We start from the raw sequence: 24197 nt of genomic DNA, 5'->3' as shown, positions 1-24197 counted from the left end.
GACTTTTAGAAGACATCAGAAGGCAGCCCTGTTTAGGGAAGTTATTAATGTTTGATGTTTTGTTGTGTTTTAAATATTTTGTAGGAAGCCGCCCAGAGTGACTGGGGAAATCCAGCCAGATGGGCGGGGTATAAATAATAATTTCTTATTTTTATTCTTATTTCTTTCTTTCTGCTTTTCTCTGTTTTGAGTCTGCCCCCCCGGTAGCACGGGGTGATTGCGTTCTCGATTCATGCAAAGATGCAACAGGCTGCCTTCTCTTATGGTTTGACACTTTGGTCTCTCAGAACCCAATTAATTATTTAACTTTAATTTTAATTCTCATTACACATAGTGTGGGAAAACAGAACTGCAGGATTAATATTTGATCATAGCTTGATAATGTAGTGAAAGCATTCTGTCTTCCTGGATAAGCCTAGATTACAGAGGCAACAGGTTTTATCTACCTTAAAAACCTTGCCTTGAATTATTCACACTGTTCACTCTTTGTTAGAGGTGTTCCCATAACAAATCTTATGGGCGGGTTGCTCCAAGTGATCCTAAACAGATTATGTAAAAGAAATAATAAAAGAAGATTATTCTTGAAGTCCATCTGCCCCCCCCCTCCAATTTTATCTACTGCTGCATTTATTTCTTTTAAAAATTGTCTGCTTTTCATCTGAAGAAGGCAGCTCATGACAAAGCAGCAAAAATAAAAAAGATCCCTGCAGTTGCCTCTATCAGATGTGAAAAAAGGTAGTGATTTCATGGCAATTATACTTTCCAAGTGTTGTAGATGCAGCAGTATGCGCTATTTGTGATGGCTTGATGAGACAGGGGGGATAAAGTATGAAGTAGGAGTATAGCTCTTCCAAACAGTGTCTAATAAGATAATAGTGTTTAAATCCCGTTAAAAACTGGTCGGGGAATCATTGCAAAATATTAGCACCTCCCTAATCCTTTCGAGTGAAATGATATACTTCCTTGCGTAATGTACAAAATACCGATCCACTGCCATCTCCTATTCACTGCAATGCAAGAGGCCACCATTTTTCCTTTTTTTCTTTTTTTTACTTGAATTTTTGTAAACTGCTATGAAATCATTTGAGAAAACTCATCCTATAAAGACTCCAAGTAAATACATGAATAGCTTGTTGTTTGTCAGTAGTGGTTCCATATGTCATGGCCCGGGACTACAATCCCTCTCACCCTTCGATGGAAAGTTCTGAAGACTCCTAGGGTGAAGAAGGTGGCGTTCCTGAATCCCCACCTAAGGCAGATAGAAAAATGACTGCCCCACTGAAGATTTTCATGTAGCAGCCCAAGGCCCCCATCCCCTTCTTGTAAGGAGATAACTCTGCCCTCATCCGAAGACTTTTTAGATCCTTGCCAGGACTACCTGCAGCCCAGGAGGACCCTCCACCATCACACCACATGCAAGGGTTGCAGAAGGCCTCCTATCGCTGCAGAAATTAGCACAGACCATATGGGCCAGACTTCACACACACACACACACACACCTCTACCTTCAGAATTTAACAAATGCTGGAAGAAACTAATTTTCCTGCTTTCAGTGAGTCTGGCCCAGTCTTGAATGCACCCCACATGATCTGTCATTGGCTCTGAACATTTGCTGCCTCACCTGCACCTTGTCACACCCGGCCAAAACACTCCTGCTGGCTTCAGCCCGGAAGGAAGAAAACGTAAACTTTTGCAATGCTTTTGCTCCATGCTTCCTAAACTTAAGTGACCCTTGACCATGCTTATGTGGCAATCTTCCATCTCTTTTCTTCAGATCTACTTAGGTCCGGCTTCAAAGAGTAAGTGAGTGCTTCCAGATTTTTGCCTGCTTGCCTCTTTCTTTCTTTCTTTCTTTCTTTCTTTCTTTCTTTCTTATATTCCCGCTTCCTTCTTTTATTCTCTTTGAATGTTTCAGTACTTCCTATACCACACAGAGCAAGCCTCCAGAGTTTTAGTCTCAAAAATTTCACGACCAACATGAAATGTCAATGGTCCTTGAGCGAGCCCTTGCCAAATTCACTCATCCGTGGTAAATCAGAAGTGTTTGGTTCATTGATTCTTTGGCGGTCACCATCCAAACTGGGGTATTTGTTATCCCTGCTCTTTTTCATTCCCGCCCCCCAGTTAAACCACACTAATTTCAATAGAACTTACTTTGAAGAAAGTGAATCAAGGATTTTTGGTAGCAACATCTTTTACGTTTACTAACTCTTCATTTTTTTCATTCGTCACATCTTCCCTCAAGATGGTGCTTTAATTGTGAGGAAATCACATTTTCTGAGTACTCACAAAATATTATTTGGACCCATTTCAGTCTGGCTTTTGATTCTGTTTTAGTACTGAGAGAGCTCTGGTTAGTGAGCTATCTTGAGAGAGGAATAGGAGGCATGTGATGACCCTGTTGATCCATTCAGAGGCTTTGGTGCCATCAGCCATGGTAACCTCCTGGAGCAGGTAGAGAGTTGTAGGCACCATGATGTGGTGTTTTCAGTCAAACCTGTAGGGCTGTTATTAGACAACAGCATTGGGGGACTCCTCCCTGGTCCCATAAGAGTTGTGCTGTTGATTCATATAGATTTTATTCTGTCTGCTATGTTGTTTAGCATCTATATGAAGCTGTTGTGAGCAGTCATCAGGATTTGAGGTTTTGGGGATTGCATTCATCTGTACCAGTGATAGCCAAACATTGCCCTCTAGCTGTTTTGGGACTACAATTCCCATCATCGTTGACCACTGGTCCTGTTAGCTAGAGATGATGGGAATTGTAGTCCCAAAACAGCCGGAGGGCCAAGTTTGGCCATCACTGATCTATGCCATCTGAACTAGATGAAACTGTGATTGTTCCTGAGCCTGGAGGTGGTAATGGGGTCAGATGAGGGCTAGTAAAATGATGCTGAATCACGGCTAGACAGAGACACAGTCACTCACCCCTTGAAAGACCAGGTTTGTAGCCGGGGGGGGGGGGAGTACTCCTGGATCTGGCATTGGTCACTTGAGCCCTTGGTGGTGTCAGTTGCAAGGGGTTCCTATTTCCAGGCTGTAGCTGATTGAGAGCAACAGCCGTTCCTGTACTAAGATAGCCTTGCCATCGTACTACATGCTTTAGGAAACTTCACACCTGGATTAGTTTAATGTGTTCTTTATGGGGCCACTCTTGAAGATGGTCCAGAAACTTCAAGGTAGCACATAAGGCAGCTGCTAGAATGCTGATAGCAACATCTGTATGGAGTCCTGTCTTCCACATGACAGGTTGCCTAGGTGTTACTTGGTCCAATATAAGGTGTTAATTAGCATTGACATATTTTGTAAACCGCTTTGAGGGTTTTGGGGGTTTTTTACAGTCAAGAGGTGCACAGATTTTATGAAATCAGTAATAATAAAGAAAGAAATATGGGCTTGAGACCAAGTATATAATGAAGCTCCTCTCCCCATATCAGCCAACCCAGGCCTTGAAATTGGAATGGAAGGAAGGCCTTTTTCATTATACTGACAGTGGGGATCGCTTGCTGTGCGGTGACACAGGATAGCCTTTCTTTGTAATTTCCCCCCACTATATAATAGAATTTGCTCCCCATGAGGTGTGGCTGGCCACAACAGACTTGGACTTCTGATGCCAGGTTAAGACACAACTGTTTCTCCAGACCTTTAACAGAATTTTATCTGATTGTCCATGGCAGGGGTCAGGAGACTTTTTCAGCAGGGGGTCGGTCCACTGTCCCTCAGACCTTGTGGTGGGCCGGACTGTATTTTGAAAAAATAATAATGAACAAATTCTGGTGCCCCACAAATAACTCAGAGATGGATTTTAAATAAAAGCACACATTCTACTCATGTAAAAACACTAGGCAGACCCCACAAATAACCCAGAGATGCATTTTAAATAAAAGGACAAATTCTACTCATGTAAAAACACACTGATTCCCGGACCATCCGCAGGCCGGATTTAGAAGGCAATTGGGCCGGATCCGGCCCCTGGGCCTTAGTTTGTCTACCCATGACCCATGGTTTGGGGGCTTTTAAGAACGGCTGCTACATTATTGTTCTACAGTTTGTGAGGGGTTTTAGATACGTTGATTGGTTTGTGTTTATAATTTTAGCTGTCTTTTGTTGCTAGTTTCTTTAATGTTTGTAAACTCCCCTGGGATCTATGTTGATGAAGGGCAATTTTATAATTGTATAAATATGGTGTACCTTGTAGAAATGTGATACTTTCCCCAGACATTAACACTTACTGCTGTTGCTGTTGTGGTTTCTGTGTGGAAATGTGGTTGCACAAGCATTCAGGACACTTAAAAGAACCTGTAATGCATAATAAAAAGTGGCATGGCCAGTACCAATTGGGATTAAGTTTGTGCCGAGAAGTATTGCGCGTTTGATGAAGTCCAGTGATGTATGCTGCAGTGCTTCAGTTAATTGGGAGGTTGCTGCAACATGTTTGGTGTTGAAGTTACACAACAGAAAATATTTCTATAGATCCTTCATTTGTATACAGTCATACCTCGGGTTACAGACGCTTCAGGTTGCGTTTTTTCGGGTTATGGACCTGCCGAAACCCGGAAGTACCGAAACGGGTTACTTCCAGGTTTCGGCAAATGCGCAGAAGCACTAAATTGAATTGAATTGCAACCCGCGCATGCGCAGACGTGGCGCTGCAGGTTGCAAACGTGCCTCCTGCACAGATCACGTTTGCAACCCAAGCGTCCGCTGTATACAGTTCCTCCTTTTGTTTTTCTAATCCCTTTATCTAGCTGCATTAAGTATGAGCCTGTAGTGATTCGTTGTTGTTGTTGTTGTTTGTGGCACTGCAGCAGTCCTTTCTGAACCTATGGAATGGGGAGACCTCAATGGGTTACCAAGGGCCAGTCAATCACTTTCATTAATTTACCTTACAGGATTGATGGGAGGTTTAAAGTGTGTGGAGTGCCCTTTGTGCTTTCTTGATATCCTTAAAGGAAAGGGAGGGATAAAAATGTAATAATAGTATTTCGTACAATAAGTGAAAACCAAATGGAGCAGAATCTTTATATCCTTCCAGTGTAGATGCCGAGAGTTGCAATGCAATAAACAATACAGGTTGGACATTGGTTTTGTTTTATTGTACATAATCCACCTTTGTTGGCGAGGAACATCAGTCACTGAGATTGGAGGGCCCTGTAGCTTCTTATGTAGAAGACTGGCAACCCTTCCTTTACCATATTGTTCTCTTCCTTTTTTGCTTTTTCTTCAAGTGACCATAGAAATACAGCTAAGCTAAGCAAACCAAAATCCTTTCACCTATTTGCAATACATTTTTCAAAATCACTGGTACAGTAAACGGATATTTATCGTTTACTGTAAAGGAAATGGTTTCCCCGAAGGAGATCGGAAGGAACACAAATCTCTGTGGGTGAAACGCTGTGGATAAAATCATGCTTGAACACACCACAGATGTTAACCACAATAATAAACCATTTTTGCCCCACTCTCCTCCAGATTAGAGGCTGGGAGAAAGAGATGGGAACTAAATTAAATATGAGCTTTATAAATGGCTTTCAGAAGGTACGGATTTTCTCAACCTGGGTGGCAAACTTGATATTTAAACAAATATTTTAATGTTTGTTGGAAGGGCGGTTCATGAGCATTCTTATAACATGGGAGTGTCAGAAAAATGAGACGGTTCGGATTCACAAGAGGCAGGCGTGACTTCTCAAAAGGGGGGACTTCTAAAGAGGGTTCAATCAAGCCGTAAGCTGTGTTCAGAAAATCTCTTACAGTAAAGGTCGCAAAGGGTAATACTCCAGATGTGGAAATACAGCTATTCAAGTAACTTCATATGTATTCAGCTTGTTTTCCAACTTGGGGCTGCAGTAGCCAGATTCAGATATGAAGCATAATTCATGAAATAAACTAACTAACAAATGAAAAGGATTATACCCTCGATATTAGAGCATTCCAAGAAATAGCAATGGTTAATATTATTTTTGATCAGTATAAGTACGTCATGGAAATTTGGAAGTTACATTTCAGAACTGGAGCCTCTTCATAACTTTTCTTGCTACTTTTGCTTGCCTTACAACCACAAAGTTTGATACGTATTCTCTCAATTGTTTTGATGATAGATTCTGAAATTCTCTTGGTTTTGGTTTTAACCAGGGAAGTCAGTTTTTATCAAAATCATAAATTGTGTTAGTATCTAGTAAGTTGTAATAGAAAGGATGGCAAGACTCAGGTGCAAAACCACATGCCCAGGAATGCTGTAGTCAGGGCTTCAGGTGGTGGAATCCTGCAGGGGCAGGCACTCATGCCACTACCAAGGTTGCACCGTGGCAGTGGCTTCTTCTAGCAAGATTTTGCAGGAAGAAGCCACTGCTGTGCAATTCCTGGTTAAGTGAGGCTTCTGGGGAGTGTTAGAAACTCAGATCAATAAGCTAGGTGCCAAATGGCTCCCTAAACCAGAGTTATAGTTGCCAAAACGGAACACAACTTTTTGATTCCTGAAATTAATTCTGATTGTGCAGATAAAATACAATGGAATTCTACAGGATGTGTTGCTAGTGTGTGAAAACAGTCAAGATCCAAGGATCCCAAGGCATGCCACCTCCAGATGGTGGGGACATCAGGCATCATCTCAGCGCCTGGGCATCTTCACTTGGTTGCAAGTGGCTGATAGCCAGGTGCAAAATGCACCTAGCACCTGGCGAATTTCAAGCTGCTTCTGGGCGGAAGGGGGCAGCATGGGTTTGTACCTTCCCATCTTGCCTCAGGCAGTGAACAGACTCAGCCATGCCTGGCTGTAAATGTTCCACCTTCTTTTTTTAAAAAGAGCTCTGTTCTCAAGGTTGTTTTGTAATGTATTACCATAATTAGAAACTTTGAGGAATTGTTGAATTATATATGTAAAACAGAAAAAAATTAGGACACACACACACACTCTATATCTGAGCTGTAGCTCCAGAACCATATGTGATCCTCACATATTCAGGTGTGAATGAGTAGTTAATAAGAAGAGAATTGAAATATTAAATTCCTTCGTTGATGTGCGCTAGAGATGTGCTAGAGATGTTGTTCTTCCAACTGGCCATTAAGACCCAGATCTCTTTGTCTTATTTGCATGCTGTGTGTAAATAGAGTGAATGTTATTTGTGTGGCATGTCAGCTTGTTGCTCAAAGGGGGGCCGGGATCCAAACTTTGCACAGGATATGCCTTGGAGTTCTTTGGGAAAAGGAGATAGGGATCTCAATGGAATTTTAAGAGTAGGGGACAAGGAGACATACTAGTTATGTCTGAATAAAAATTAGTTTTCTCTTAACAGAAAAGCTAAATTCATAGGTAGACAGGTACATCAACATTGTGGAAAAATAAAAAATAGGATCATTACTGTTCATGCTAGTGGTACCATCATCATGAGAAGGGCAGCCATCATGATGGATCCCTGGGCTGCCTTGGGATGAAGGGTGGGAGAGTAATTAATTTCCTGTATTTAATTGTTTTCTGAATTGACCAGTAATATGTAAATCCTCTTCAATACAAGCAAGGTTTAGGCTGCCCTAATTCCACATTGTGCCATTTGGTTTAAGAAGTGCATTAAATGTAAGTTAAACATGCATTAAAGGGAAGTAAGCCATCCATGCAGGCAACACCTAAGCACACAATCCCAGATACTAACAACCTTTCTTTCTTTTTTTAACATGAAAAACAAAAGTTCAGGCCAGATGTCCCCAATCTATTTTTGGCTGGTGGGAGATTTTTTCATTTTTTTTTTCATGAGGTCATGGCTGATAACAAAGAACGGCTGATAACTGAAACTATTTTTTCCTGTGTTGGGAGATTATTAAGAAGAAACAAAAAAAAGGCAAAATCTCCAAGGACAAGAACCTGATACAAAGTCATCATTCCACGTGAAACCAGATAGCATGCGATGCTGTGCTTCCGCACTCAGCCTCTTGCTTGTTTATACAGGTGTCTGTGGAGGAATGTGGGCACTTCAGCTGAACCAATGAAAGCTGATAAGCTAATGGCCCTCTCTCTCCCTTTCTTGAGACTGAAGCATCTCTATCAACCTTCATCTGTTTAAATCTGCAGCTATCGTCCTCATCCCCCCCCCCCCCCAGCCCCATGTGTGTTATCAACCCTGGAAAATAAGGTTTGTAACTATTCTTGGAATGCCCTGCATTACCACTTCTGAATTAAAACTGTTCTCCCTTTTATGGGGAGCTGTTTTTTTCTCCTTGACACTACTTCGCACCCCCCACCCACCCCCCAAAAGCGGAGAGGAATCAGCAATATACATCACACAACTGCTTATATTTAACTGACCTTATTTCATTAAATACATTTTCCGGGTACATTATCATTTGTTTTTAATGAATAACTAAATTGTTTTAGCAATTGAGCCCTTATTTAAACCAAAGGCTTTCAAAATACGTCTAGGTAATTGGAGGCTGTACGTAGTGTCGCATAGAGCAAGATAAAGAGTATGAGTTGGAAGACACGATAGAAGTTGCCATGAGGTTGCCCTGTAGACCATTTTGTACCATTAAGCTGGCATTAATTTATCCTCCTTAACAGATGGTCACTGTTCATATTTTTCAAAGAGTTGTATTCCGCTTGTCCTAATGCGTCTCAGTAAATCCGTGACTGAGGGGGCATGTAACCCTGGGCCCTTCCACACCTAAGAGCAACTTTTTTTGTCTTTTATCAAACAAGAGAATCTGCTGGGAAGAAACAATAATATATGAACTTCCATTTTGTTTGGCTGCTCTGTGTGTGGTCCACCCAGAAGTACTGAGAAGGCATAATCAGTCTGCATATTGGCACTGCTGATCTTGAAATTTAACCCTGTTGTACTTTCAACTGAGCACTGAGGACAACCTATTAAAAGTTAATATTTAGTTATAATGCAGTTTCTTTCAGAACAAATACTTGTGAGGGGGGCTGTAGCATTATAGAAAGGTGCTGATTAAATTTTACTTTAAAGGCTTACTCTTGTATGGATTTTCTTCTTAAGTAGGGGTAGACATATATGTGGAATTTGAAGCCAAAAAAAGGACATTGATAGCTATGTGTGTTGACTGCTTTCTTCCTCCAACATCCTTCCTGAACAGTTCAGTTTGGGACATGATAATTCAACACAGGATGTTGTTGGGAAGGCTTTGGGCAGCAATCCTATGGAGATATACAGAAGGCATTACATATGCTTAGCTTGTAGAAGACTACAGGAAATATGTTGACAATTTTTGGCAGAGGAAAAAAAACCACATTTCTTAACCTTTCTCTTGTGGACAGGATGATTTTTTTATTTTTTATTTAAATACAGAATGGTTTAAACATTAGCTAGGCAAGCTCAGTTACTAGAGCATGAAACTCTTGATGTGAAGGTCATGGGTTCGAGTGAAATATTCCTGCATTGCAGGGGGTTTGACTAAATGACCCCCACGGCCCCTTCCAACTCTACACAAGTCAAAACAATTATGTAAGGGAGGTGAAAATTCTGAATATACAGCTAAATCAAAGGAGCAGGAACCAATTTCTGTATGATAGGCTTTTGTCTGACACTAAGGCTTCACGTTTTCAAGCAAACCTGCTGAAACTCCACATTCTGTTGTAAATCAAAATGGGTTCCAGTTCTTTCTTTCCTGTTTTCCCTCTTTGCCATCACATGTTCTTTCTGTGTGTATTTGGTAAATATGAAGAAATAGAAAAATATTTTCCCTTTCCTGAGACATTTATATTTTCCTTTAAAGCTCCCCCCAGCAGTTGTGCAATAGTTTTCATGAAGGTGTTTGGCAACAGAGAAATCTTCTCTTTCCTTTTGGGCAAAGTGTACATTATAAACAGTAATCTGATATGGCAAAGGATATACATGCCTGGAGTAGAAAATAATCAGAAGCAATAGAAAAAATGTAATGAGTTAAAACAGGGCAAGAAATAGGAGGTAATGGGTGAATATGCCCATTGCATTCCTTCCTTGCAATGAAGATTTCCTCAGAGATTTGATAACTTAAATGATTTCATTGTTAATTCAAGGAGACTGCATTTCTTCCCACAAAGTATTCTTGCATTTGGACTTTCCAACATCCAGCCTAATCTTTTGCAAATCTTTTAAAATCAACATTTCTTTAAAAGCCATCAGACTTTTTTTTATTTAAAATGCATTTTAGCCCTTAAAAAATAATTGTTGCCCCACTTCTCTTTATTTAGTAGCAGAGGGGGGAAATGCTTCTGAGCCCAGGGAATGCTTATTTGTACCCTTGTGTTGTGCTTTGTACTTGAGCAGATGCCTGTAGGGTATGTGATATGTGGAATGTGTGGTGTCCCCACCCCCTGCTGAAAGAAAAATGCTTGGAGGGGGGTAACTGAACCCTCTGCAATCAGTGTGCTGCCAACCTTAAAGAAAAAAACAAAACAAATAGCCTCTCCTGGGGAAACAATGAAGATTCCTTGCAGGCCTGATTCTTGTTAGAGAAACTCTTGTCTTAAAGGCTGGGCGGTTTGATTCTTGACATAGAGAAAGCCTGTCTCTGCTGGTAATTGTTTTGCCCTTCCAGCTGCATTTGCGCTTTGCCATGGGTTGAAGCAAACAACTGTGTGTTATTTTGTGTGTGTTATGTTTGTGGGTTGAATTCCGAGCTCCTGGTCCTCTTTAAGACTTTGGAAGGACAAAACAATATGAAACTTCTGCTGCTCCTTATTTCTCTTTCCACCTCGAGGATGTTTGCAGTTCCCATTTCCTCCAGTATTTTTCAGATGTGTTTTTCATTATTTTCATAGTATACCTGGTCACACCCTTGTACTTAAGGAATTCTTTATAAAGAAGTAATATAGAACAGAAAATTTCAGTTTAGCAGTTTTGCACAAATTCCATTAGTTCCAAGGGGACTGAATTCCAAGTTCTCCTTTGGCCTTTAAAACCTGAAAGATTTGTAAAGAAGTTACCTTGAGGACTCCCTTTATCCCATAATTGCTGTCCAAGAAGCAGTGCCTACATGAGAACAGGGTCTTCACAGTGGTGGCACTTGAACTGCAAGTTCCTTCCAAAGGAGACTTGTTTGATTTCCTCACTATTAGAAGTTAGGCAGCATTTTAAAAAGTTGCTGCTTTGGGGTCAAATTGAATTTGTTGTTTTGTTCAATTCTTTGGCTGCCCCTTGTCACTTCCTTGGCTTTTATATACAAGTTTTGCTGTTTTATTCTGTTTTTAATTTCTTGGTTTGTGACGCTGTTAGCCCTGTTATCAGTCCCTACGGGGTAGAGAGGTGAAATATAAACAATTTTAGAGTAAGCAGCTTCTCTCTTTTAACTTCAAACTTATTTTTATTTTTCAGATCGAAGAAGGCAGCAAAGCTGGAGCTGCCGACAAGCTGCTGGCTGGGGATGAAATTGTCAGCATCAATGACGTGGACCTCTCTGGGTTCAGGCAAGAAGCCATCTGCCTGGTGAAAGGTTCGCACAAGTCGCTAAAGCTCGTAGTGAAAAGGTAAGGTTTGTGATTCACCACGACAGAGACTAAAGTTCGTTCTTGATATCGTCAACTTGCTGACTGAGAACTAGACACAAGTCTCTCCTTTTCACTTTTCAGAATCTCATCTGAGTTACCGTATTTTTCGCCCTATAGGACGCACTTTTTCCCCTCCAAAAATGAAGGGGAAATCTGTGTGCGTCCTATGGGGCGAATACAGGCTTTCGCTGAGGCTTGGAGAGCGAGAGGGGTCGGTGCACACTGACCCCTCTCGCTCTCCAGGCTTCAGGAAGCTATCAGCAAGCCCTGGGAGCCCGCGGGAGTCCCCCCCCCCCCCGGGGCTCCCCCGGCTTGCGCAGAGCTGCCTGCACCTCGAAGCCCGGGCGCGCTGAAGCAGAGCGCCCCGTGCGCCGGGCAGACATCGGCCAGCCCCACAAACTCGGGGGACAGCAGGGAGGCGCAGCGCCGCCATCCCGCTGTTCCCCAACCAGGTTTTTTTGGGGGGGGAATAAAGGGAAAAAAATTTCCCTTTATTTCCCCCCCAAAAAATTAGGTGCGTCCTATGGGACGGAGCGTCCTATGGGAAGAAAAATACGGTAATTGGGTTTGGTTTCCCCCCCAAAATAACTTCACATGGTATATTATTGTTTGTTGTTGAATGGTTAATTCCCATTCAGTTTTAACTAGGACCGATGGTCTGGAGGAACGGAATGTTTTTCAGGTTTCTGTTAGCACTTCTTAGCCCAAGTAATCTATGAAGTAAAATGCTGCCTTGTGCATATTTTAAGTCACCTCAGCTCATGTTGAGGCACCCCCTTGGAAGCACTCACAATTCATAGGCTTTGGGCATACCTCTGTAAACATCCTCTGGTTTAAAAGAAGTGATATACAAGTAACCAAGCTGCACAAATCCTTTTCAGACTCCTCAGAACTGCCTTGTTGTATGGTGACATGGCAAGCAATCAGCAAAGGCTAGCTTATTCTCAGTGTTCCCACAGGCTCACATAGTCACACGAAGAGATTCTGAGTAGCATGGAAAAAACACTTGCCAATTACTAAAGAAGGCTATGGAGTCTACAGAGCCCATCACAGCAACAGACCTCAACCTTACAGCCTCTGGCTCACGTTCTGTATTAGGTCCTATTTCACCATGTGCCTGCTCTTAAACCGTCAGTCGATCCTTACCTTTGTCCCACGTGACTTCACACTTTGTTCACTGTTGGCCATGCTGACTGGGGCTGATAGAATTCACCAATATCTTGAGCACGCTGTGTAAGCTGCCTCTGCTTAAGATACAATCTGTGGGGCTAAATTAAGAGGCTATTGAATAACTGCAAGGTGCTCTCCACTACTGGTGCCGAATCTCAATGAAAATACGATACAGTCGTACCTTGGATCCCGAACGCCTTGCGAGTCAAACGTTTTGGCTCCCGAACACCAAAAACCCAGAAGTGAGTGTTCCGGTTTGCGAACGTTCTTTGGAACCTGAACGTCCGACGCAGCTTCCGCTTGACTGCAGAAGCCTTGGTTTCCGAATGGTTTGGAAGTCGAACGGACTTCCGGAACGGATTCCATTTGACTTCCAAGGTACCACTGTATATGCATTTTCTTCAGAGAACTGTAATCATCATGCAACAACTGGGGGTTTTTTTTGTGTGTGTGTGTGTTTGTTTTTTGTTTTTGCAAAACATTGTTGGATAAGAGAAGTTGGGAAAGGTCTCTGACAGGGTGGATTTGATTTAAATCAAATTGATTTACATCACGATTTAAATCACTAGTCAGTAAGACTTGATTTAAATCATTTTTTTACAGAAGGACTCGTTCTTGCTGGTATAATCTTAATATTTACAACCAGATCAACGTTTCATTTTTGGAATAATAAATTTTCAAGAGTAGCTTTTACAGTTATATCAAAAATTACTGATTTGGTTATAGTATTAGAAATACATAGAGAGATAATTGTGAAATTATTGTGAAGTTTAGTAAGTTAAGTGTTTATATTTGGACAACTTTTCTGCTGTACATACTTTATTGGTAGGAGAAAAATAATCATTTCCTTAATAAAATTTTAAACTGTTTAACTAAAGCAATAACATTATAGCATATGTATCCATGTTTGTTAACTGATGTGGTTAAACTTTTTTAACAAAACAACAACCAACAACTTAGTTTTAGCATGCATGAAAAACTTAAAACAAATCCTTATTTCCTGATAAATAGCCTTTGGACTATAATGTAACCTAAATAGAAAACTATCTTTAGAAAGATTTTTCCTCCAAAAGCATTTTATTTTAAAATTCCAATTTAATTTTTTTTAAAAAATGATATATTTTTTTAATCATTGGTTTTTATCTACCCTGCTCCCTGATACTATAACCTGATGATAACTATTTAATGCCAACAATTGTACAGTATAAACAATACAGTGGCTGCATTTTCACTTAACACTAAACCAGGGATGAACAACCTTTTTCTGATTTGTAATGTGATTAAATGTCATTCATTTCTGACATAACTGTGCTACACACACACACACACACACACATATGGCAGAAGCCTGCCCATTTGTTCTCAGGAAGTTGGGGAAATAACTTCTTTTCACCAAGCATCAAAACGAGGGGGGGGGGGGAGTTAGAAGTGAAATAGAAAGTGGGAGAAAACACCTTTAAACCATGAAGAATAAGGAAGAAATGAAGGGGAAGAACTCTGGTGGGGTGGGGAAATGGAGAATCCTCATGAAGTTGCCCACCTATGCTCTAAAATATAATTTAGCATTATATGGATGAGCATCCACAAGCTGATGCAAAGCATTGGTCTTGTTCACATCCCTTTCCTTCTCCAAGACTTCTGCCAAGTTTAATTTTTCTTTCAAATAATCTTAGTGTTAAGATCATGATTGAATACAAGCAATGATGCTGAAGAAGCCAACTTCAAACCATGGGCTATGAAATTGGCTTGTTTCAGCTAACTGTGGTTTACTTCATCTGGGTTCATAGAAGCTCATCTACGTACTACCAAACCTCGGTTTAGTGTTACATGTGATCCAGGCAAAAGGGTCTTACAAGCTTTTGATATGTATAAGATATATGTCCAATATCGTTATTTTTGTATTATCTGATATGTGTCGGCATTTGGCCCCGTTAGAGAATATATCAACTACAGTGGTACCTTGGTTCTTGGACGTAAAATGTAATCCATTCTAGAAGTCTGTTTGACTTCTGAAATGTTCAAAGACCAAGGCACAGCTTCCAATAGACGCAGGCGCCCTGGAAACAACAGCCAACAACCACATCGGAGGTTCAGGTTCTGAAAAACGTTTGAAAACCAGAACACTTACTTCCAAGTTTTCGGTGTTCGGGAGCCAAAATGTTCGAGTACCAAGGTTCCGCTGTATTTAGACGAATCTCCCCCTGAGCATCTTGAAAAGACTCACATCTTCATAACAGAACTTTAGTTTTCAAGCATCTTTAATTTTCTCACTTCAGAAAATTGCACAACACGGAGGTGCAAACCAGGAACCTTTACATCACAGAACTGACTACTTTTATGCTGCTTAGCTATCCAGTTTGACTAGCTTAATGTTAAGATGGATATTGTTCTGGATGCATATCAGTAATGCTTAATTGATGCACTATGCTCATTTATCCTCAGTCACCATCTGTAACAAAAAATAATGGCAGAAATGAAAGAGATCACTGAGATTCCTAGAGACAACAACCTGCTTATTTCTCATGTTTGCTCTGGGAGAAAATATTACAAGTCGTTAATAATTCTTTAAAAATAGTTTTGGTGTGGATTGGCGCACAAAATAAAGAAAGCAGATGGCACTATAACCCAGATAATGTGAATAGTTTCAGGGAGTTCTACCAAAAGTTATATAGCCCAGGAACCAATAAATTATATCAAAACCCCATCTGGAATATATTATAATTCATATCTACTTGATCTTACATTGGCTTCTACTTTGGGCAGGGAGGAAAGAACATTTAATACACAATCTATGTTCTAAGCAATGGAGCAATCTTCATGATCTATTTATTTGGAGCCCTTTAAATTTTCAGACATTCCACAACATAACTCATTGCTTAGCGAACTATCAGCTTTAAGGTAGCTTCCCTTTAGGTTTCCAGACATTACTCTCCTTTAGATATGCAGACGTTCATAACTTAGGAAAGTTAGTCATGTTTGGATATTCTACATAAATCTGCTTCTGGGCACTGGGTTAATGCTTCGCGCTGGCAAAACATTCTAGCCCTATTCTCCATTACTGTGGCCGTGAAGATGTCAAAATCCATGTGGGGAATATTAGAAAAGGGGTTTAAAATAAAACTGCCAGTATAATAATGTAGAATACTCTTGTGCTCAGGTCCTGCTTGTGTGTTTCCCACAGGCAACTGATTGGCCTGATCCTGCAGTCTCTTCTTCTGTACATATGAACCATGATAGTTGCTTCGCCAAACACATAATCACTTGCTGCTGCTATCATGGACAGCCATGTGCGAACACATTCTTAGTGCTGTACATTACAAGGGATGTTTAGGCACAGTGAAGTGATAAGTTCCCATACTCCTTGGTCTAAAATCTTTGCAGCCTAAATGTACTTTTCTCTGCTCAGTTTGTTGTTGAAACAACAAATGCTAGTCACACGCAGTATATAATAATTTATCTCATAAGGTCACAGTGTTCTATCTCTGTCCAGCTGTATCTCACTGAAAATGGTCTGCCCCATTAACTTGTGATGGAATGCTAGTCTTTTCCTAGTAGTTGGCTGTTCTTTGACCATGTCTCTGGGTGTCAAGCCACAGCTGGATGCTTTCTACCGCTTTGCAACACATTTAGTTAACTGTCATCCACAACTTGGAGTAACTGGAGAAATTAACTCGAGCCTTCTGGAAAAGGAGCTAGAATTCAGTTTGTAAGGAGTTACATGTGTGTTTAGCGACTTGCAAGAGCTGAAGCAGCTGAAGTTTTGTTCATCATATTTTCCCTATGCCCATCTCTCCTCCCTTCTCCCTCTTCTTTTCTTCTCTTTCTGTCAGTAGCCTGGTTCACACTTCATAAGCCATAGTCTTAAACAAACCTATGCTGTACAAGCTGTGTGCTATTGCATGTTGCTCCAATCATGCCTGCCCCACTCCATCCTTTCCTAAGCTGGAAAGGAAGAAGCCCTGGAACCAGCATTCGTGGTTTGTTACTCTAACAAACTGGCATGCTCCTTCTTCATGATAAGACATTTCAGACTGTGGTTTACTTTGACATGTGAACAAGACAAATATGTAGACAATTAATAACCAGGTTAAAAAAATAACACCCAAGCAGAAAAAGCACTTGAGGAACTGCATTTTTCAATTCTTCCCCTTATGAAAAAATACTTGTGGGCAAAGCTAGACTAAAGTTCCCGGTGCCTTAATTTCCGGTTTTCCCTGTCTCTGTCACTGGGTCACTGACTCATATGCTCTCTTACCTATATTTGGAAGATGAGGAAGGGTGGGGAAGGGATTGCACCATAGGTTGTTAAAAAAATAAATAAATGAGTGTTGTCTGTAAGGCACTGTTTCAGCAAACCCTGTTCAGTATTTCCTTCCTGTTCAGTATTTTCTTCAGGGATAAGCATCTTGCTTCTGCACTGATCGTCAAATAATATTTTCGTCACTTTCCTTTGAATCAAGCTCAGCAAAGGTTATTTGGGGAGACGCTAGAACTCTCCTGTGTTGATTTTATTTCTAGAATGGATGTGCTTCCTTCTATAATGGGCAAAGGCGTATGGAGAAATAAGTAGATGGCCCTGTTGTGCTAGTGCTATTTAGCAGGAAACTTTTTAGGAGGGAGGAACTACTCCTGTTCTTTCTTTAACCAAAGAAAGCTTGCCATCAAAGCCTAAAACCCTACATAGTTTTTTAAAAAAACCAAAGAATTGTACTACCATATATTAAGCTGTTTTGACCCATTGAAGCATGAATTTGGTGTTGTGCATGCCACCTGTGGCAATTCAGTTATTTGGTCATGATGGCATCTGACAGATCTGCAGTTGTAGATCATGCACTCTCACTTCCAATCCTAGATGTGTGGTCATCTCCTTGCCATCAACCATGGTTTGTTCCAGCAGAAATGTCGCACTGCACCATGGTTAAAGCAAACTATGGAAATCCATGGTTATGTGACATGCTCTCAGTTCCCTTAACCATGGTTAGGATATCAGAAATGTTCAAAGGCAGGCCTGAATCCCATTCTGAATTGAGGGGTAGAAAGATTTTCAAATGGCAGTACAGACCAAATAAGTCTGAAGGGTGCAACACATTCCTTAAATATTTGGGCCACTTCCCCCCCTTAATGCTGCTGGTTCTGGCTTTGTGAACACCCTGTATAAGGCCAAATCACCCAAGTATGCTGAGGATTACAGGTCATAGCTGTCAATTTACAGATTTGAAAATAAGGGACCAGCAGCCTTGAAAATAAGGGACCAGCAGCCTCACCTGTTCTAGGCACTCCAGTCTTCCTGTCCTCCTGCAGTCTGGTCAAACCCATGCTGGTAGCTTCAAGAACACTGTCCAACCAACTTTGTAACCAGAGGTTCAACTGAATAGAATCTGAATCATATGCACCACAAGGCCTATGCAGCCTCAACTTAAGATGGCTCCCCGGCCTGGCTTTGCACTGCAAAGTTTGCAGCAGCGCGTGTAACAAAATGCTGTCCAGCATTCAAAACCCCCCTCAGCTTGCATTAACTAGCCACACACACACAGCCTCCCGCCCCACGAGATCTCCTTTCCTTTCCCCCCACCATGTGCCCCTGCTCCAGACAGACCTTTTCGCCGGCAAGGGTGAGTGGGCCGTCGATGACGGCCGATTCCGAGCACTCAGCACAGGTATGTTCAACTTCTGAGCCCCTCTGAGCCAAAGGCAGAAAGCCCAGCCAGCAGCCTAACGAAGCCTCAAGGAAAACCACCGTCACCTCTCCGCTGGGAAGTGCTGAGCAAAGGCGAGTCCCCAGGGAACGCAGCTGATTTGATCAGCACAAGGCATGCAAGCTCCACCCCCCAGTCGTTCTTAGATTTCTTATTGGGCGAGCAACACAGCCAAGCAACACAGTTGGAGCCTTCCTCCTCCCTGGCCGGCAGGGAGGGAGGGAGAGGAGCTGCTTCCTTTGAAATTTAAGGGACATCATTTGAGGGACATCCATCAATAAGGGACAGCAGCGGGGCATGGCGCTGGAATAAGGGACTGTCCCTTCAAATAAGGAACACTTGACAGCTATGCTGCAGGTGGGGAGAGTGCTATTGCAACCATAGTCCTGCTTAGGGACTCCCCAAAGGTTGGCCAATGTGAGAGTGAGATGCTAGTTGGACCTTTGGCCTGATCTAGCAGGACTCTTGTTTTGCTATTACAAGTGCTTGAGGTAGAAAGGGAAGCAAAACCAGCTATCTAGAGTGCCATCTACTAGCACGATTTTTGCCAGGTATACTTTGGCTAGACTTAGAACCACTGGAGGTAAATTTTTAAAAACCCAGCACACATTAAATCATACTCAGTTAGTATGATTTAGGAGTTAGTATGCTTTTTATCCAACAGAATAAATTGACCAGGATTTTTTTTTTAAAAAATAAAGCATCACAAATTGAAAGATGGGAGAAAAATTAAAAAGAAACTTCAAAGTTTCAACCCTATCCTCACTTAATTTGTAAGCCCCGTTGAATTCAGTGGGGCATATCTTTCAGGCAGCATGTAGGGGATTGCAATGTAAGGTTTCTGCCTGCATAACAAATTTTAATAATGCCAGAATCCACAGCTGAGGAGTGCCTTTATTAGGACCAAGCGGAATCTCACAAGATATTGGCAAGCTTTTGAATTCTTCAAAACTCTTTATCAGGGAAGATGTTAAACAAAGGAAGGTTGCCACTATTTTTGTGACATTTCGGTTGGTACTAATGAAACTGCTGCCCAACTGTGGACACCAGGCGAAAATGTTTCTCTTCAACCAGTTGTTTGGCTGATTAACATTCTATGGCCTTTAAAATGTGGGGAGAGGCGGGTTATTGGTTTGTTTGCTTTTGTTTCTGCTTTATTATGTATTTTGCACTGTCATTTTATATATATATTTTATGTTGTGAACTGCCCTGTGATCTTCAGATGGAGAACGATATACAAATTAATTAAATAAACAAACAAATAAATTAAGCCATAATCTGGTTTAACATGTTGAGTTAAACGGGTTTATCTGATGCTAGTTGATGCTAATGATTGCATGGCAATTTGTGGTAATTAGTTGCATTGATGATTTCACTTTTGTTGGGTAGCAACATTATAGGAAATGTTTTCCTGTGTTCCACCATATTGCTGATAACTATTGTGGTGCTTTGTTGTGTATGAACTGCTTAATATTTGTTCTGAATCTCTAATGTCACAAGTCATTGAAATACGTGCACACAGACATTAACAGAGTGGGATATCTGATGTCTAGAACACAAGGTCTCCTGTTTGCAGGCTGCAATTCCCAGATGTTGTGTTCTTTAAAGCCCATTGATGTGTTTTCTTTCAGGCACTTTGGGGAGACATGCTGACTTTGAGTTAAATATGATTCCATGATTCTACGTGCCTACGTGTTTTAAATGAAAGTGTCATGTGGTGCTGAACTTCCTTTCTGTTTTTCATTTAGATGCTAATGGAATGGTAGTGCATTTGAAAAAAACCAAATAGTGTAAACAGTGGAGGCCAGTGCTTCATTTATTGGTTGAGCCCATCTGTGTATTTGAATAATACATGGAGACAACAGTATTGATTTCTGCTTTTATGTTCGCTGGAACCATGCATGTTAATTTGATGTCTTGATAAAATTGTAGGAAATACTGTTAATCTAAAAAGCATGGAAGCCTTGTCTTTTCTTTTGGAGTCTTTCAGAGTGTGTACTCTATGTTTTGTGCTTGTTGTAGTAGTAAAAGAAGATCAAAGATAAGCCAGCATCGTCTGGGTAATTGTAAGCTGCATTAATCAACCAAGTGGCTAATTTGATGCGTATGTTTGGGTGTAGGGGATCCTCATTCAGCGCTGGTTAAATTACATGAATGGCCTTCAGAGTTATTGCAGCTCTGAGCTATTGTTTCTGTAGGTCACACTATTTTGTATTGCATACAAATGCCTATCAGTTTTTTATGTTACATAAATCCACCAGATTCAACTCTCTTGTAAAGCCCTAATACTTGCACTTGCCACCGTTCAGTGATACACATTTACAAATAACTATTTTGGTACCACATTGTGGCTATTTCAGGGATTGATACTTATATAGAAATGCTTACTGTCAAAATAAAAACAAGACTGCTGATACGTTTTTATCTTCAGTAACCTGGAAAGTAAATAGCAAAATTTTGCTAATGTTAGCAAAAAAGGTTTGGCCAGTTCAAAAGATAGCAATGATCATTTACAGACCCTCCAAGTGTCCCTACTTTCCAGTGACAGCCTCAGATTTGAAGATGTCCTGGTTTCTGATTTCATCCTGGAATGCCCCACTTTGCCTTAAGATGTCCCTATTTTCATTGGAGAAATGTTGGAGGGTATGGAGTTATGTTTGTTAAAAATAGTACCAGCTTCACTACAAGCTTCACAACCATAAGTAAAACTATTGCTAATTTCACTGTCTGGTAAGCAACTTGTTTAAATTTTATTGTGAAAGTTAGCTTCTAAGTGTTCATGATAGGGGGTGAAGATGCAGTGAAAACGACACATGCAGAAGGCTTACAACCTTAAATGATACAATTATCGCATGTCAAACTGTGCAAGACACCATACACTACATTGAACCGCTTTTAAAAAGGAAGTGGGCATGGGTCCTCCAATGTGGATGAGGACCATGGCATGAGGACAGAGGGGTTTTAAAACTTTAACCATATTATGCAGCCTGTATTAAAGCCCCTGCAACTGCTATTTGCCTTGAGAGAAAAGTTCTCATTTTACACCGGTATGATTATTTCACCTATACTATTTGTACGGTGCAAGAAATAGTGGTAAGAAGTGGTGATGCTTTCTCTTGGCAAACACGTACACACAAATTGAAAGCCCAATTTGAGCTGCTCATTTTATTATAACTAGGAAGTGCATCATAGTGGAAAGCACATTTCTTTGATTACCCTTATATTAACTGTGGCTTAGTCATGTTTCTCAAGAGGAAGTTAGAGGGAAGGTCAAGGTTAGCAAATGTGAGATCATACTAATTCCAGCCTTTCCGTGATTGTTTTTATTTTATACAGGTTTTCAGGGTGTGCAGAAGTACCAGATATATGCTAAGTCAGAAGAATGTAGCTGGACTGGCCAGGGTTGATGCTCTGCAGCCTCTTTGTTATGGGAGATGGTGCCTCATGGGAGGGGAAACCCTGATAGGCAACCTACAAATACAGATAAATAATAAATCTTCTCTGGCAGCCCATTGCTTCTTGTGTAAGGAGCACGTCATAACTCGCTCAGGGTGACACAGGATTTCAGGAGCTATAAGAAAGGACATGGTTGTTGTATTTTCTTCCTCCTACACACAATATTCAAATAGAACGCGGCGTGTAATTTATATAATTATTCATTGGTTATTTTCTTTAGGAATGGTACACTTTGGAGGATCATTGTCAAGACATCTCGAGTATATTCAGCTCATATGATACCAACATACAAGTCAAGCTCACCGTGTTTATAGAGGACGTTAAGGAAAGGGATGGGGAGACAGTGGGCCTGATATTTTGGTGAAAGTTCCTGCCTAGAAATTGAAAGTGCTCTCTGCTGTTTTCTGTTGATTGCAGGTTGTTGGTGACATGGTTATAGGATTTGGTGACAGCCAGTGTGTTGCAGTGTCTAGACTCGCATCAAGGTCAAAATCCCGCTTAGGCATGAAGTTCACTAGTGGATTTTGGACCTTAGTCTAACCTACCACACAGGTTATGAGGAGGGTAAAACTGGAGTGGAGCAGAGAACCATGTATAACTTTCCTTTATCAGGAGGAAAAGCACAGTGGTACCTCGGGTTAAGTACTTAATTCGTTCCGGAAGTCCGTTCTTAACCTGAAACTGTTGTTAACCTGAAGCACCACTTTAGCTAAATGGGGCCTCCTGCTGCCGCCACGCCGCCAGGGCACGATTTCTGTTCTCATCCTGAAGCAAAGTTCTTAACCTGAAGCACTATTTCTGGGTTAGCGGAGTCTGTAACCTGAAACGTATGTAACCTGAAGCGTATGTAACCTGAGGTACAACTGTAATATTCACAGGTTTGCCACTGAGAAGATTCCCTTTCTTCGAGAAGGGATGCCCAAGTAGCAGTGATGAGTGACATAACTTCTAAGCATATTTCCATAAAACTCTATGGGTTTCCATTTCCCCCCTCCCTTTCTCTTCCTGTGCAATGAGTAAATATTGACCATTTGGTAAGATATCAAGGCGGCTATCAGTGTACAACTGTCACATAACTCTAACCCTCACATATGGGGAGCGGATGGCGCCGTGGTCTAAACCACTGAGCCTCTTAGCGTCGCCGATCGGAAGATTGGCGGTTTGAATCCCTGCAACAGGGTGAGCTCCCGTTACTCTGTCCCAGCTTCTGCCAACCTAGCAGTTCGAAAGCACACCAGTGCAAGTAGATAAATAGGTATGACTGTGGCAGGAAGGTAAATGGTGTTTCCGTGCGCTCTGGCTTCTGCCACGGTGTCCAGTTGCACCAGAAGCAACTTAGTTATGCTGGCCATATTACCCAGAAAGCTGTCTGTGGACAAACGCCGGCTCCCTCGGCCTGAAAGCAAGATGAGGGCTGAACCCCATAGTCACCTTTGACTGGATTTAACTGTCCAGGGGTCCTTTACCTTTATCTCTCACATTCATGTGGCCTAAACCTTTGCTGGGGTATCACGTGAGGTGATCTGAATTAAACTCAGACAGTACAGTACTGAGGTGATGAGGCATGGGAGGCCTTGAGAGAAGATAGGATAACCACTATGTTCCCTGGCTTAAAAACTTTTTTTTAAAAAAAGAAATTTGGTAGAGGGTTGCTTTTGTTTTTGTAAGGCATTCAAAGCCAACATTCACAAACAAAACAGGTGGTTTGGAAGGCTGTTGAACTGAAGGGGGGGGGGTTAAGTAGAAACAATGGATTTTCCAATCCTGGGACTTTGTGCTGGTGAAGTATGTGGAGAATTTCAGCCAGTTCTTGTAAAGGAGGTTTTTCCTGGAAGTCAGTGGCACTACTTGTACAAAGTGTTTCAAAGAAGGTGTGGCAAGAGCTGAAATAGATAAAATATGTAGTAATAAAGATCTGGACTCTCTCTCCCCCCCCCCCCCCCCCCGCTCCCCTTGCTCATAATTTATAGTGAGGAAATTTTGTGATTGGAAGGGAACAAGAATATTATACTCCTATTTTGAGACTAATGTTTTCACATTTTTAAGATTCATATTTGTCTTGATTTGTTTGTTTTTTTAAAATAGTGTGCCAAAAATCTAGAGAGTTTGGTTGTCTGCACATGTCTTTCTTTCACATTTTCCCATGTTTTATAGTTCAGGGTTAACATTGTTCCTCCCTGCTTGGTGTACCTCACTTTAAAATGGCCAAATGATGTGTTCCAGACTTAAAGTAAAAAGCCTTCTTAACATCACTTCTTAAAATGCTTTTCAATTTATTACATATGTTATTTTCTGAAGTCTTGCAAAACCCTACCTCAGAAAACTCAGTCCTTTGCTTCACATGCCCTCTAGTGGAAATTGTGTTCCCTGACTCAACTGATTTTAAGTACAGCTGACAA

General features: G+C 41.2%; 1 protein-coding gene and 1 long non-coding RNA gene across 6 annotated transcripts in view; one reads left to right on the top strand and one right to left on the bottom strand.

The window, feature by feature from the left end:
• Nucleotides 1-24197, top strand: part of SHROOM2 (shroom family member 2) — a 105236-nt gene that overhangs the window by 35309 nt on the left and 45730 nt on the right. For all 5 annotated transcript variants that reach the window (XR_014510411.1, XM_083437423.1, XM_083437422.1 and 2 more), the window contains exon 2: nt 11304-11455. Coding sequence is in view for 4 of the 5 variants with exons in the window: in XM_083437423.1 (XP_083293549.1) it covers nt 11304-11455 (152 nt within the window). In the remaining variant the exon portion in view is untranslated. The remainder of the gene's footprint in view (nt 1-11303; nt 11456-24197) is intronic.
• LOC310676130 lies at nt 14887-23682 on the bottom strand. Its single transcript, XR_014510419.1, has 3 exons — nt 23265-23682; nt 20731-20777; nt 14887-15095 (listed from the first exon to the last, which is right to left on the bottom strand). It is a non-coding gene; the product is annotated as an uncharacterized lncRNA (long non-coding RNA).

This window comes from Podarcis tiliguerta, assembly GCF_965153285.1.
Source record: "Podarcis tiliguerta genome assembly, chromosome: 4".
Taxonomy (NCBI): Eukaryota; Metazoa; Chordata; class Lepidosauria; order Squamata; family Lacertidae; genus Podarcis; species Podarcis tiliguerta.
This window is presented reverse-complemented; position numbering and strand designations above follow the sequence as displayed.